This window comes from Pan paniscus, chromosome 11 (assembly GCF_029289425.2).
Source record: "Pan paniscus chromosome 11, NHGRI_mPanPan1-v2.0_pri, whole genome shotgun sequence".
NCBI lineage: Eukaryota > Metazoa > Chordata > Mammalia > Primates > Hominidae > Pan > Pan paniscus.
In genome coordinates, this window is record NC_073260.2 from 85,055,723 (window position 1) to 85,069,868 (window position 14,146).

Below are 14,146 nucleotides of genomic sequence, written 5' to 3' on the forward strand. Positions count from 1 at the left end.
CTGCAATTCCACCTCAGTTGAATCACTTTTTATTTTCTTCATACAGCTTATCTTTTTCAGAAGCCATAATTGTCAATTATTTCTTGTTTATTTTCAGTCTCACTCACTGGAATATAAGCTCCGTGGGGGCAGAGATAATTTCTGTAACCCTAGTATACAGAACAGTTCCTGGCACGTAGTAAATTCAATAAATAGGAGTAAATGATTGGAGAAATGAACATGCTTGTTGGTTGAGGGGAAAGAGTCTAGGGAGAGACTGAAGATAAGAGAAAGGAACAAATTAACTAGAGTGAGAGCTTGAACGTTAAAGAGAGGATGAGATCGAGGAGATAGTAGAGAAATTGGGGAAAAGCACAGGGACACACTGAGACAGGAAGGACTGAAGTGAGGATGAAGATAAAAGTATATTTCTAAGTGACAGAGGAGGACTGGTGAAGGAATTCACTCCTGATGGCTTGTATTGTCTCAAGCAGCTTAGGTCTTTTGATGATAGGTAGGGTGTGTTTGGATAGTGCTCTGAAGGGGAGGAGTAAAGACTTGGGGCAACTGCAGGTGGAAAGGGAGCCAGCTGTGTATAAGCAAAATGATAAATCATGTGCCATCCTTTGTTTTGAAATCACTTTTTATAGCCTCAGTGAGACAGTGGAAAGGACGTAAGACTGGGAGTTGGGTGACTGCCCATGTATGTCTATCTAAGGAAGAGAGAAAGAAATGTCAAGTTACAGTGTAGTTTTTGTGCTCAGAGATCTTAGACTATTAAGTGGATTATACCTGTCATCTTGCACTGATTTTAAGTAATCTATTAGGGGGCTGTCATTGTTAACCTAAATAGGGAAGGTTTTTGAAGGTTATATGGCTTGGGTTGGGCCTTAAGGAGAGATCAAGTTTTTGGAAGGGGATGTGATAGAGTTATTCTAGACTGAGATGAAATATGTGAGTCAGAGTTTGGTGAGGTTTTTATGTTAGGGGAACAGTAAATAATTTTACTTGGCCACAAAACAATTTTAAATGCTGGGAATTATAGAGGGTCTTTAGTGCCATTGATGTTTTTTGTTTGTTTTGGTTTTTTTGGTTTGAGCTTGTTTTATAGGCAGTAGAAGTAATGGATTTGAGCATAAGATTGAAAGTTTGTTCCCCTTGATGATCAGTACAGTGGCTTGGACCAAGTAGCTTCTCAGTAAGTAATGTAGTAAGCTTTATAGTCAGATATGAGCTGGAGTCCTAACTCTGTCACTTACTAGTTTAGTTTCCTTGGAGTTTAATTAATCTGAATCTTAGTTTTCTACTCTGGAAAACAGAGCTTCTACTTTAGAGAATTTTGGGGATTAAATGAGATAGTGGATGTAAAGTACTCTATAGTAGCATTCAATGATGGTAACTGTTGTTACTCAAGGTATTTAATTTAGAGTTGAAAGCATATAAAGAAGTTTCTCTACCAGCATAATTTATGATGGATTAGGATGAAAAGAGTCTACTTAGACAAGGTTTTGCACTCAGCCCAGATTTGGGCGTTAAGGCCTTGGACTAGGCCTTGACAGAATGGACTAGAAGGGTAACATATGAGAACAAATAAGTTCATGTTGCTGGAGAGGTGAAAGAAACAAGAGAGATGATGTGTGCCTTAAACTTTTCCCTTGGTGACAGCAGAAGAGAGTGAACACGTACACTGCTTCTCAACCTTTCCTTCCCAGATCTTATGGGTGGAGTTCAAAGTACCTTAATTCATAGGTACAAGATATCTTGATAATTTCCTGTTTTATCTTAGAAATTCATGGAAAAGTTTGCATTTTACAACATGTTTGTTGTTTGAGGGGAACACTTATGTTTCATTTATGTTAAAGATCTTTTGCTTCCCACATCATCACATTAATTTGATATTAGGCAGCTGTACAAATTTTTTATCCTGTGTCTTTGAATCCCCTGGGACATGATGTTCACCCAGGGTGGTTGCATACCACAGTTTGAAAACCACAGGTCGGCAGAATTTAGTCTCAATGAAATACGACTATCAAGGTCCTCTTAATTTTAGTCTTGCAGCTTTCTTTCATATATACATTCTCTACTTGTTTTTGATTGTAAGAAAAATTGAACCCAAGAAAGCAGTTTAGAATACTGGTGGGAGAGATGTTTTGGCTTGCCTTCGAGTTATATCATAAATTAGCCTTATTTCTTTGTGAAGGAACCTTGAGTGGGAGATAAAGTTTAATCCATGTTTCACTGTGGATAGAGAGGGGGTGACATGCCATTTTGTGGCCAACATACCATCCTATTAACTCTTCCATAATTAGCTCTTGCACTGTGTTGAGTGGCGCAAATGTGAGGTATCCTTCTTGGAACTAAAAAAAAATTGATGTAGAATTAATCTTCATATGTAGATTTAGGACTAAAGACTGTTGGCATTTCTTGAGCCCGTGGTATTTATTTTCCCGTCTTGGAATAATCAGATTTGTAGTCTTGATTATGGTTTAGGCTTCTGTTCTAGTGACTTTCTAAAAACTAAATTTAAAACAGATATGATTACACTCTTTCTTTTAACTTGCAGTAATGTCTCCCCTTTGGTAAGAATGTAATGGCATTTGGCTAGACTCTGGTGATTTTTTTTTTTTGAGATGGAATCTCGCTGTCACCCAGGCTGGAGTGCAGTGGTGCTGTCTCGGCTCACTCGGCTCACTCGACCTCCCGGGTTCACGCCATTCTCCTGCCTCAGCCTCCCGAGTAGCTGGGACTACAGGCGCCCGCCGCCACGCCTGGCTAATTTTTTTGTATTTTTAGTAGAGACGGGGTTTCACCGTGTTAGTCAGGATGGTCTCGATCTCCTGACCTCGTGATCCATCCACCTCGGCCTCTCAAAGTGCTGGGATTACAGGCATGAGCCACTGCGCCCAGCCTGACTCTGGTGATTTTTTTAGTACCACAAAATAGTTGGCATACTGATGGCGAAGTTGTTTTTCATGCACATTTGTACTAAAAGTAGTGGCTCTTTAAAGTCCTGAATCAAAAACAAACTTTCAACTTTTATGATTTATTTTATCTCCTACTAGGCAGGTGGCACACATTCCTTATAACTACTCTTGAGGCTCTTATTTTTTTCTTTTCTAAATTATTTATAATTTAGCCATTACTGTTGTTTTGCCTGATAGGAAATATGTGATTATTTTAAGTAACACTTCTAGGCTTTCTTTTTTTAAAAAAAAATTTGTAAGTTAAATTTTTTTTTTCTTTTTAGAGTTAGGGTTTTGCTGTGTCACCCAGGCTGAAGTGCATACAATGCCATGATCATTCCTCACTACAGCCTTTACTATAGGATGGGTTCAAGCAATCCTCTCATCTCAGCCTCCTGAGTAGCTGAGACTACAGGCATGTGCTATGCCTGGCTTATTTTGTTTTTTGTAGAGACATTATGTTACGTAGGCTGGTCTCAAACTCCTGGCCTTAAGGGATCCTCTTGCCTCAGCTTCTAGGCTTTATCCACACTATGGATAGCAACATTCTCTCCTGGGATGATGGCGCCAGTGGTATCTGGAGCCCAGGAGTAATCCAAAATCTGCCATGCTGACTTCCATTCTTTTTATGTTTTAGTCTAGGAGGATATGGGCCCAATCTTTCATTCCATTTTCTTCTCTTTTTGATGGCTTAGTTTAAGCTTCTCCAACCCATTGCCCAAGGGCTGCATGTGGCCCAGGATGGCTTTGAATGTGGCCCAACACAAATTCGTAAACTTTCTTAAAACGTTATGAGATTTTTTTTTGTGATTTTTTTTTTTTTTTTAAAGCTCATCACCTATCAGTGTATTTTATGTGTGGCATAAGACAATTATTCTTTCAGTGTGGCCCAGGGAAGCCAAAATATTGGACATGCCTGGCTTTGTTCATTCCTCTGTAGTCAGTCTTTATTATTAGCACCATTGGTTAAGGCCTTCCATATCCATTCATCTTCTTCAGTTCTTGCTTAGTACTTTAGGAAAATTCTTTTTACACTTTCTCTTGCCTCTTGTAAAACTTGGGATTCTTAAGTTTCTTGTTGCTCTTCCTTTCTTTTCTGTCTTCTCTCACCCAGAACATTTGTAGGTGCTCAATATATATATTTGTTTTAAGAATGAATGAATTTTCTAAGGCCATGTTTCTTCAAACTGGAGAATATTTGGATCTGGGACTACAGAAGTTTGAGAACCACTGCAGTACATTAAATGCCGTCATTTTGGGGGATTGCCTGTAACCAGCATAATTATGAACCACAAGCATGGACACTGAAATTATGTTGATACTTGATTATAATGTTATTATCTAGGTGATCTGGAATATTCTGTGATTTTTTTTTTTAAAGACTATCATTGAACTGATTATATAGCTTTTAAAAATTATGGAAAAAATACAAATTCTTTGTGAAACTTTCAGTGAAATCTTTTTTGCCCCCCACAGCCCCATCCGTGTGGGGTGAGAGTCATTGTTCTAGGAATTTACTGTTTGTTAGCACTTGATTCTAAGAGGAAAAGGATGAATGGATGGAAATTGTCCTGGCAAAAGATCTAGGCAACATGTAAAATTGTTTTCCGTGTTCTGTGCCATCCAGAATGTTACCAAGAGGTGGAGCATGGGTGAGATGGCCAGCGCTGGCATTTATGGATCACTTTAGATTAGTGGTTCTCAACTGGGGGTGATTTTTCACCTCAAGGGGCATTAATGTCTTGAGACATTTTTGATTGTCACAGTGTCTATGAGGTGGTGCTACTGGCATCTAACAAGTACATGCCAGGTATACTGCTCATTCAATTCAACACACAGGGCAGCCCCCACAAACAAATAATTATCCTCCTCAAAATATCAATAATGCTGCTTAGTTCACTGCATTTAGATTACTTTCAAGAAGGTTCAGCTATCACTTAACCTCTCAAACCCTGAATTCTTCAGGAAAGGAACACATGGATACTGGACTTAACACCCTTAAGAACTAGCATTGACATAGAGCAAGCAGTGTGAATGGGACCTTTGATGTACTTTGAGGGCTCTTCTGCAGTGTTGAATACATCTTATCAGATTTTTCCCTTAATCACGTATAGTGTATCTTGCTTCATCTTAGGAGCTTTAGTTAATGAAAAAGGAGTCTCTAGAAGACACTGCGTTCCTCCTTTTAGCTGGTTATTTTGATATTTATTTTGCTGGTTTTGGGCAGCTTGCTTTTATACTACTTTTTGATTCCCTTCATCCCCAGTTTAGGCTGTATCTATGGACTTAACCCCTTATAGTTATAGGTAGCTACACTGTGGATATGCAAATATTATTCATAGCTGAGCCAAGGAGTAAAACCATTACTACTTTTTCTTTCCTGCATACTTCTGTTTTACACAAAAAATTTTTACCCAAAAATTGGTGTACTTATCATTAATTCTACTTCTAGATTAATGAATCTAGAATTCATTAATTCTACCAGTTGTCTAAATCTCCTTAAGACATTCAGACTCATTGGAGATCCTGTTGGTTTCATCTCCTTATAGAACTTTCTTCTTGATCCTCTTAACTGCAGTCTAGGCTTATTGCCTTTTGTACCTAGTATGTAACTTCATTTTGAGATCTTCTTTCTTCATCAGCCTGGGGTGTCTTTTCTCTCTTGTTGTGATTGGATATCATTATTATCTTCTTGAGTAAAGTGCATGGGAGATAAAATGTTTTGAGGCTCTTAATATCTGAAAATGTCTTTATTCTGTCCTCCCACTTGACTGATATTATGTCTGGGTGCCTTTGAGAATTTTGCAGGCATTGTCCATTGATCTTTTGCTATTAAGAAATCTGATGACATTCTGATACATGTGAAAGTTATATGTCGATACCATTATTTTATTTTATTTTTTTTTGATGTGGAGTTTCGCTCTTGCTGCCCAGGCTGGAGTGCAATGGCATGATCTCGGTTCACTGCAACCTCCATCTCCCGGGTTCAGGCGATTCTCCTGCCTCAGCCTCCCGGGTAGCAGGGATTACTGGCGCCCACCACATGCTCAGCTAATCTTTGTATTTTTAGTAGAGACGGGGTTTTGCCCTGTTGGCCAGCCAGGTCTCGAACTCATGACCTCGGGTGATCCACCCGCCTCAGCCTCCCAAAGTGCTGGGATTACAGGTGGTAGCCACCATGTCTGACCTTGATACCTTTCATACGTAACTTTTTAGGATCTTCTGTTTGTCCTCCTTGTCCAGAACTTTCACTGTGCTCTGGAGCCTTTTCACTTTGATGCTTCAGTTCTAGGAAGCATCCTTGAATTATCCTAACTTTTTCCTATACTCTCCTTATGGAATGTCTGTTATTTGGATATTGAATCTCCCTAAACTTGTCCTCTGGATTTTTTTCTTATCCTTTCTTCCCTATTTTTCTTTTTCTTTTTTTTTTTTTTGAGACAGTTTCACTCTTGTTGCCCATGCTGGAGTGTAATGGCGCAATCTCGGCTCACCGCAACCTCCACGTCCCAGGTTCAAGCGATTCTCCTGCCTTGGCCTCCCGAGTAGCTGGGACTACAGGTGCCTGCCACCATGCCCGGCTGATTTTTGTATTTTTAGTAGAGACGGGGTGTCACTGTGTTGGCTAGGCCGGTCTCGAACTCCTGACCTTGTGATCCACCCACCTCGGCCTCCCAAAGTGCTGGGATTACAGGCGTGAGCCACTGTGCCTGGCCCCTTTCTTTCCTATTTTTTATGTCTTTTTCCTCAACTTCATCTTCGAGATCTTTCATTGCACTTTTCTCCTGTGATATTTTTAACTTTGAATCATTACAACTATGGCTTGAGTCCAATTTTCCTCATATCAGATTTTTCCTTTTGCTCTGAATGGTGTAAGCTGTATACTATTGAGCCTACTTAAGGCTTTAACTTAAAGTAGAAGTAACTTTAAAAAAAAAAAACAGTATCATTTTACCCTTAGTTCAGTGGTTTGGTGTCGTCTAGAATTGCTGGGATCCCCGAGACTGTTTTGCAGGATATGCAGAGTTGAAACAGTTTGGAAGGTACTTGCCTTTTTGACTGTTACTCTCTTGTTAGTATACGGTGGAATTTTTCAGAGGTTACATGATGTGTGATGATGTCATTGCTCTGATGGCTAATGATAATTTGAAACATTATCTTTCTCATTAAATTTTTTGAGAGATGCTGCCTGGTTGGATAAGGCCCAATTTACTCAGTTCTATAGGGCTATACAAGATCATGATTCTGTGTTCAGTCATTGATCATGCAGGGTGGGGCTTGTACTCTGCTTCATGAGTAAATTCTTAAGTTTACTGTCTATAAAGTTTAATAGTGAGAGATATGATTACTGATGTTCTTTTTTTTAGATGTGGAGTTTCGCTCTTTTTGCTCAGGCTGGAGTGCCATGGCACAATCTCAGCTCACTGTAACCTCCGCCTCCTGGGTCCAAGCAACTCTCATGTCTCAGCCTCCCAAGTAGTTGGGATTATAAGCATGTGCCACTGCACCTGGCTAATTTTGTATTTTTAGCAGAGACGGGGTTTCACCATGTTGGCCAGGCTGTTCTCGAACTCCTGACCTCAGGTGATCCGCCTGCCTTGGCTCCCAAAGTGCTGGGATTACAGGTGTGAGCCACTGCGCCCCTGATTACTGAAGTTCTAAGGAATCTTACGAGTCATCTAGTCTAACCTTTCATTTTACAGACGAGGAAACCAAGGCCAAGAGTGTTTGACTTGCTTCTAGATCTGTGGGGTGTTTTTAAGTTTGATGAAGCTATTTGGTACCCAGATTTACCCTAAATACATGATAGATTATTACAGCAGTTTCCAAACTTTTCGGTCTTAGGACCCCATTATACTTTTTAAAATTATAGTCTATGTATGTATTACATATATATACGTGTTTATTGTAATTTAAAACTGAGACATTTAAAAAATATCCATTTAAAAATGATGATGGGCTGGGCACGGTGGCTCACACCTGTAATCCTAGCACTTTGGGAGGCCAAGGCGGGTGGATTACTGGAGGTCAGGAGTTAAGACCAGTCTGGCCAACGTGGTGAAACCCTGCCTCTATTGAAATACAAAAATATTAGCTGGGCGTGGCAGTGTGCACCTGTAGTCCCAGCTACTTGGGAGGCTGATGCAGGAGAATTGCTTAAACCCAGGAGACGGAAGTTGCAGTGAACTGAGATCACACCACTGCACTCCAGCCGGGGCGACAGAGTGAGACTCCATCTCAAAAAAAAAAAAAAAAATGATAACCCGTTGCATGTTAACATAAATAACATTTTTTAAAATGAGAAATCATTGTATTTTCCAAAACAAAAAAATAATATACAAAAGGAGAGTTTGACATTTTTGCAAATCACTTCAATGTCTGGCATAACAGAGGGCAATTGAATTCTCATATTTGCTTCTGTAATTCAGTCTGTTGCCACATGTTGTTTTGGTTGAAGTATCTGATGTTAATTTGGCCTCACCAAATATGTAGTTGAAAAATGGGGGAATCTTCAGATAATTTTGGATATTCCTCTTTGATACTCCAAAAGCTTGACAGGTGGTAGTTTCTTAAAGGTTAGTTGCAGTCTGGAATCTGAAACCCTATTAATGGACTCTTTATGCTCTGTTACATTAAAATTCATTGCTCTTTCTTGAACTTTGAATGGCTCTTTAATCCATGCCTGATTTTGTAACATGCACTGCCATTTGGAAAATATTGTTTTCCAAATATTGAACGTTCAATAAGTTATGCAGATCTTCCAAAAAAAATTTTTTTTGAGGCATAGTCTTGCTCTGTCACCCAGTCTAGAGTCCAGTGGCATGATCTCTGCTCACTGCCACCCCTGCCTCTGGGTTCAAGGGATTCTCCTGCCTCAGCATCCTGAATAGAGTAGCTGGGATTACAGGTGTGCACCACCATGCCTGGCTAATTTTTGTATTTTTAGTAGAGACGGGGTTTCGCCATGTTGGCCAGGCTGGTCTGGAACTCCTGACCTCAAGTGATCTGCCTGCCTTGGCCGCCTCCCAAAATGCTGGGTTTACGGGCGTGAGCCACTGCGCCTGGCTAGATCTTCCAAATGTTAACACGTTTCATTATACAATATTAATAAGCACATTTGTTATCACTACCAGTACAGAAAGCTCTTCTAAGTATTGGGAAATTGTTAGACTTACAGTGGCAGATACGTATTTACCAAAATTTTAGATTTTGCTTGAAAGCTCAAATTTTATTATTGGCAACAGACGTTGTCAGTTTTTCTTGAAGTGACAGACTCATGTATTTTTTTAAAAAATGCCACATTCTCAAGTCTGAATAACCATAGTCTGTTGATTGTTTTTCTTTTTTTTTTTTTTCAGGTAAAAGTAGTGTTCCATGATAATTGTACAAGTGTTTTGTTTTTTTTTTTTTTTTTGAGACGGCGTTTCGCTCTTTTTGCCCAGACTGGAGTGCAGTGGCGCCATCTCGGCTCACTACAACTTCTACCTCCTGGGTTCAAATGATTCTCCTGCCTCAGCCTCCCGAGTAGCTGGGATTACAGGCGCACACCACCATGCCAAGCTAATTTTGTATTTTTAGTTGAGACGGGGTTTCACCATGTTGGCCAGGCTGGTCTTGAACTCCTGACCTCCAGTAATCCACCTGCCTTGTCCTCCCAAAGTGCTGGGATTATAGGCGTGAGCCATTGTGCCTGGCTGTGCAAGTGTTTTTTTTCCCAAGACAACTATTTTCTTTGATATGCAGCAGAAGTGTTTGTCTGCTTCCCATTTTTTTCAAGTAGAATATTTAAAAACTTATACAAGGTTGAAACTGAATAAGATTAATCAGGGCTGGTACTAGGGTGAAGTGAGTGAGGTACCTTATGGTGCAAAATTTAAGAAGTCAAGAACTAAAAGTGAGTACATTTTGCCCTGTAGGTACCTCACTTACTGCACCTTGGCCCTGAGAGTAATAATTTTTACTGCTTTATCAAGGTTGTTTTTTAATTTTGCCCAGCTTTTTTATTGTGTTAAATTAAACAACATATTATTTACCATCTTAGGCCAGGCGTGATGGCTCATGCCCATGATCCCAGCACTTTAGGACGCCAAGGCGGCAGATCACTAGAGCCCAGAAGTTTGAGAACAACCCAAGCAACATGATGAAACCCCGTCTCTATAAGAAAATACAAAAAAATTAGCCGGGCATGGTGGTTTGCACCTGTAGTCCCAGTTACCCAGGAGGCTGAGGTGGGAGGATCACCTGAGCCTGGGAGGTCAAGGCTGCAATGAGCTGTGATAGCACCACTGCTCTCCAGCCTGGGCAACAGAGTGAGACCTGCCTCAAGAGAATTTTTTTTTTTTTTTTTTTTAAACCGGCTTAACCATTTTTAAGTGTACACTTCAGTGGTATTTAATACATTTGTAATGTCTTGCAAGCATCACCACCATTCATATCCAGGACTCTTACCTTGTGAAGCTAAAATTCTCTATCCATTAAACAAACGGTGACTCTTCATCATTCCTCTCCCCATTCTCTGGCAACCAGCAGTCTACACTATGACTTTTTTTCTCTTTTTGAGACAGAATTTCACCCTGTTGGCCAGGATGGAGTGCAGTGGTGCAATCTCAGCTCACTGCAACCTCTGCCTCCTGGTTTGAGTGATTCTTCCACCTCAGCCTTCCAAGTAGCTGGGACTACAGGCACCCACCACCATGCCTGGCTACTTTTTGTATTTTTTTTGGTAGAGATGGGGTTTCACCACATTGGCCAGGCTGGTCTTGAACTCCTGACCTCAGGTGATCTGCCTGCATTGGCCTTCCAAAATGCTGGGATTACAGGCATGAGCCACCATGCCTGGCCCTACAGTATTATTATTGACTACTTTAAGTATTTCATTTAAATGGACTCATACAGTATTTGTCTTTTTGTGCCTGACTTTTTTCACTTAGCATAATGTCCTCAAGGTTAATCTATGTTGTAGCATGTCAGAATTTCCTTCCTTTTTAAGACTGAATAATATTCCATTGTATGTGTAGACTATGGTTTATCATTCATCTGTCAATGGGCGCTTGGGTTGTTTCCCATGTTTTTTGATTGTGAATAATGCTACTGTGAACATGAGCATACGAGTACCTCTTTGAGACTCTGTTTTCAATTTTTCTGGGTATATGCTCAGAATTTGAATTGGCTGGATCATATGGTAATTCTGTTTAAAATTTTTTTTTGTGTTTAGAGACAGGGTCTCACTCTGTCACCCAGGCCGGAGTTCAGTGGTTCTGTTGTGGCTTTCTGCTACCTCAAACTACAGGGTTCAAGCAATCCTCCCACCTCAGCCTCCCCAGTAGCTAGGACTACAGGTGTGCACCACCATGCCTGGCTAATTTTAAAAGATATTTTATAGATACAGGGTCTCACAGTGTTGCTCAGGCTGGTCTTGAACTCACGGGCTTAGGTAGTCCTCCTGCCTTGGCCTCCCACAATGCTGGGATTACAGGTGTGAGCCACTGCATCTGTCCTGTTTTTAATTTTTCAAGGAACTGCTGTACTGTTTTCCACAGTGTCTCGACCATTTTACAAACCTACCAGCAGTGCACAAGGGTTTCAGTTTCTCCACATCCTCATAACACTTATTTTCTGCAGGGTTTTTTTTTTTTTTTGTAGTACCGATCTTAATGAGTGTAAGGTGGTGTCATTGTAATTTTAATTTGCACTTTCCTAATGAATAGTGATCATCAAGGGCATTCTTAGATTGAAGAAAATTTTTGTCTTTTTTTAGCCGTAAGTGCATGGAAGTGAAGAGTACATGATTAGTTTAGCTTGGGGCCACTGTCTTGGTTTGTGCTGAAGCTGCAGCAGTTTTGCCCCCCATTGCCTTTTTACCTTCCTATCATTGCTTTTGCATCATTAGTACAGGTGTCAACACAATAAAAAAAGACAACGAATGTTTTGGCATGATTATCAAAGTAATTTTAACATGGCAAGTTCCTGGGTTCCCAGACCACTCTTCGAGAATTGCTGGATTACTAGTATGTGTTCTGCTATGTTTTGTTGTTTTGTTTTGTTTTGTTTTGTTTGAGAGGGAGTCTCCTTCTGTCACCCAGGTTGGAGTGCAGTGGCACAATCTCGGCTCCCTGCAACCTCTGCCTCCCGGGTTTAAGTGATTCTCCTGCCTCAGCCTCCCAAGTAGCTGGGATTACAGGCACCCACCACCACACCTGGCTATTTTTGTATTTTTAGTAGAGATGGGGTTTCACTGTGTTGGCCATGCTGGTCTCAAACTCCAGACCTCAGGTGTGATCCACTAACTTCAGCCTTATTGGTGTATTTTCACACATGATTCTTATCTGTTTCAGTACCTGGAACTGTTAAAAATTAATATTATTTAACTTACAATTGGCTAGGGAAGATTGGCTAAAGTTCTATAAACTGCTTTTTTACACCTTCCACAGGATTTAGCCATCTATATACATATATATATATATATGTATATATATATATATATATTTTTTTTTTTTTCCAGACAGAGTCTCGCTCTGTTGCCCAGGCTGGAGTGCAGTGGCGTGATCTCGGCTCACTGCAAGCTCCACTTCCTTGGTTCACGCCATTCTCCTGCCTCAGCCTCCCGAGTAGCTGGGACTACAGGTGCCCGCCACCACACCTGGCTAATTTTTTTGTATTTTTAGTAGAGATGGGGTTTCACTGTGTTAGCCAGGATGGTCTCGATCTCCTGACCTCGTGATCCACCCACCTCAGCCTCCCAAAGTGCTGGGATTACAGGCGTGAGCCACCTGGCCCGGCCGCCATCAATATTTAATCTACTTAGCATGTTATAGCAGTGATTTCTGACTTACCTGCATATTAAAATCATCTGGAGTGCTCTAAAACCACTGTATAGGTCCCAACTCTAGATTTCATTGGTTTGGGATGCTGCTTGGACTTTGGGATTTAGAAAGTTTCTCAGTTGACTCTAATATGCAGCCAAGGTTGAGGACCACTGCTTTATAGGGATTGAACAGTGTTTTGATTACCTGTTTACTCAAGTGTCTTCTACATGATTTAAACAAAATAGGATTTTAAAAAATGGTTTTGACACTGTTACTGGAACAAAAGGAAATTAGATTATGGTAACGTGGTTTAAAAACTTGAGAAGTAGCAGTCAGTTCTATGTAAAAGTTTACTTGGCGAAATATACTAGTGATTTTTAAAAATGGGGTTGGTAATTCTGATTGGAATATTATGGCCTGCGATGGGTCACTTATTCTCAAAAGTATTATTTTTTTCCTAAACCACTTGATTTGTCGTATTCTTTTGTATTTACACAAGTACTCACTGTATAGAATGCATTATATTAGTAATTGAGTAGAAATAAGTATTTCTTAGAAAATGAATTTTAAAGTAATACAAGCACATCTTTTCAGGTGCTAATGTCTTTTTTGTCTTAGAATTAAAAGTTAAATATAAATATGTTCAAAGGGTTTTTCTCTTTTTTTTTTAGAATTAAAGTTGGGAGAACTACTTCATGATAAGCTGTAAGTATTTATCCTTTGAAAATAGTGTAGTGTAATGTTTCAGTCTGTTTTTTTTTCCTCATGTGGAGTAATATTCCCTGAAGTTTGAGTAAATTTACGTTTCAAAATTGTGAAAATAAAACTAATTATAAATATATTTTTAACTGTGATGAGCTATTTTGGGGCAGCTGACCCTAGTTGTGATGTGAAATGGTTATACCTAGGGAAACTGTAACTTATGGTCCTTTCCTTGAGAGCAGATGTAATGAATGTGGAATTTCTTGAATAAAAGATATCAGTTGTATGTCATATGTGATAGGTTGCTTGATAACCAGAAATTGGGTGACTAAGTGCCTAGATAAAAGTAAATGAGAATCCCTGTGTTTTAGTCAGTTTAGTGTTGTTGTAGGTGAATACCTGAGACTGGGTAGTTTATAAAGAGGTTTATTTGGCATACAATTCTGATGACTGGAAAGTTCAAGACTGGGCAACTTCGTCTAGTGAGAGCTTTAGGCTGCTTCACCTCATGGTGGAAAGCAGAAGGGGAGCAGTGGGGAGTGGCATGTGGTGCAAGGAGATCACATGGCAGAGGAGGACGCAAGAGAGAGAACCCGAGGAAGTCAGAGTCTTTAAAACAAACCACCCTCTTGGGTAGTATCGTTGACCCTTGAGCAACTTGGGGATTGGGGTGCCGACCCACCCCCTCACAGTCAA

The 14,146-nt window shown here is 40.1% G+C and overlaps 1 protein-coding gene across 7 annotated transcripts in view; it reads left to right on the forward strand.

Annotated features, from left to right (window-relative positions):
- NAA35 (N-alpha-acetyltransferase 35, NatC auxiliary subunit) overlaps positions 1-14,146 on the forward strand; it is an 81,780-nt gene that overhangs the window by 1,902 nt on the left and 65,732 nt on the right. For all 7 annotated transcript variants that reach the window (XM_003809171.7, XM_008961351.5, XM_055091990.1 and 4 more), the window contains exon 3: positions 13,420-13,453. In XM_003809171.7, the coding sequence (XP_003809219.2) occupies positions 13,420-13,453 (34 nt within the window). The remainder of the gene's footprint in view (positions 1-13,419; positions 13,454-14,146) is intronic.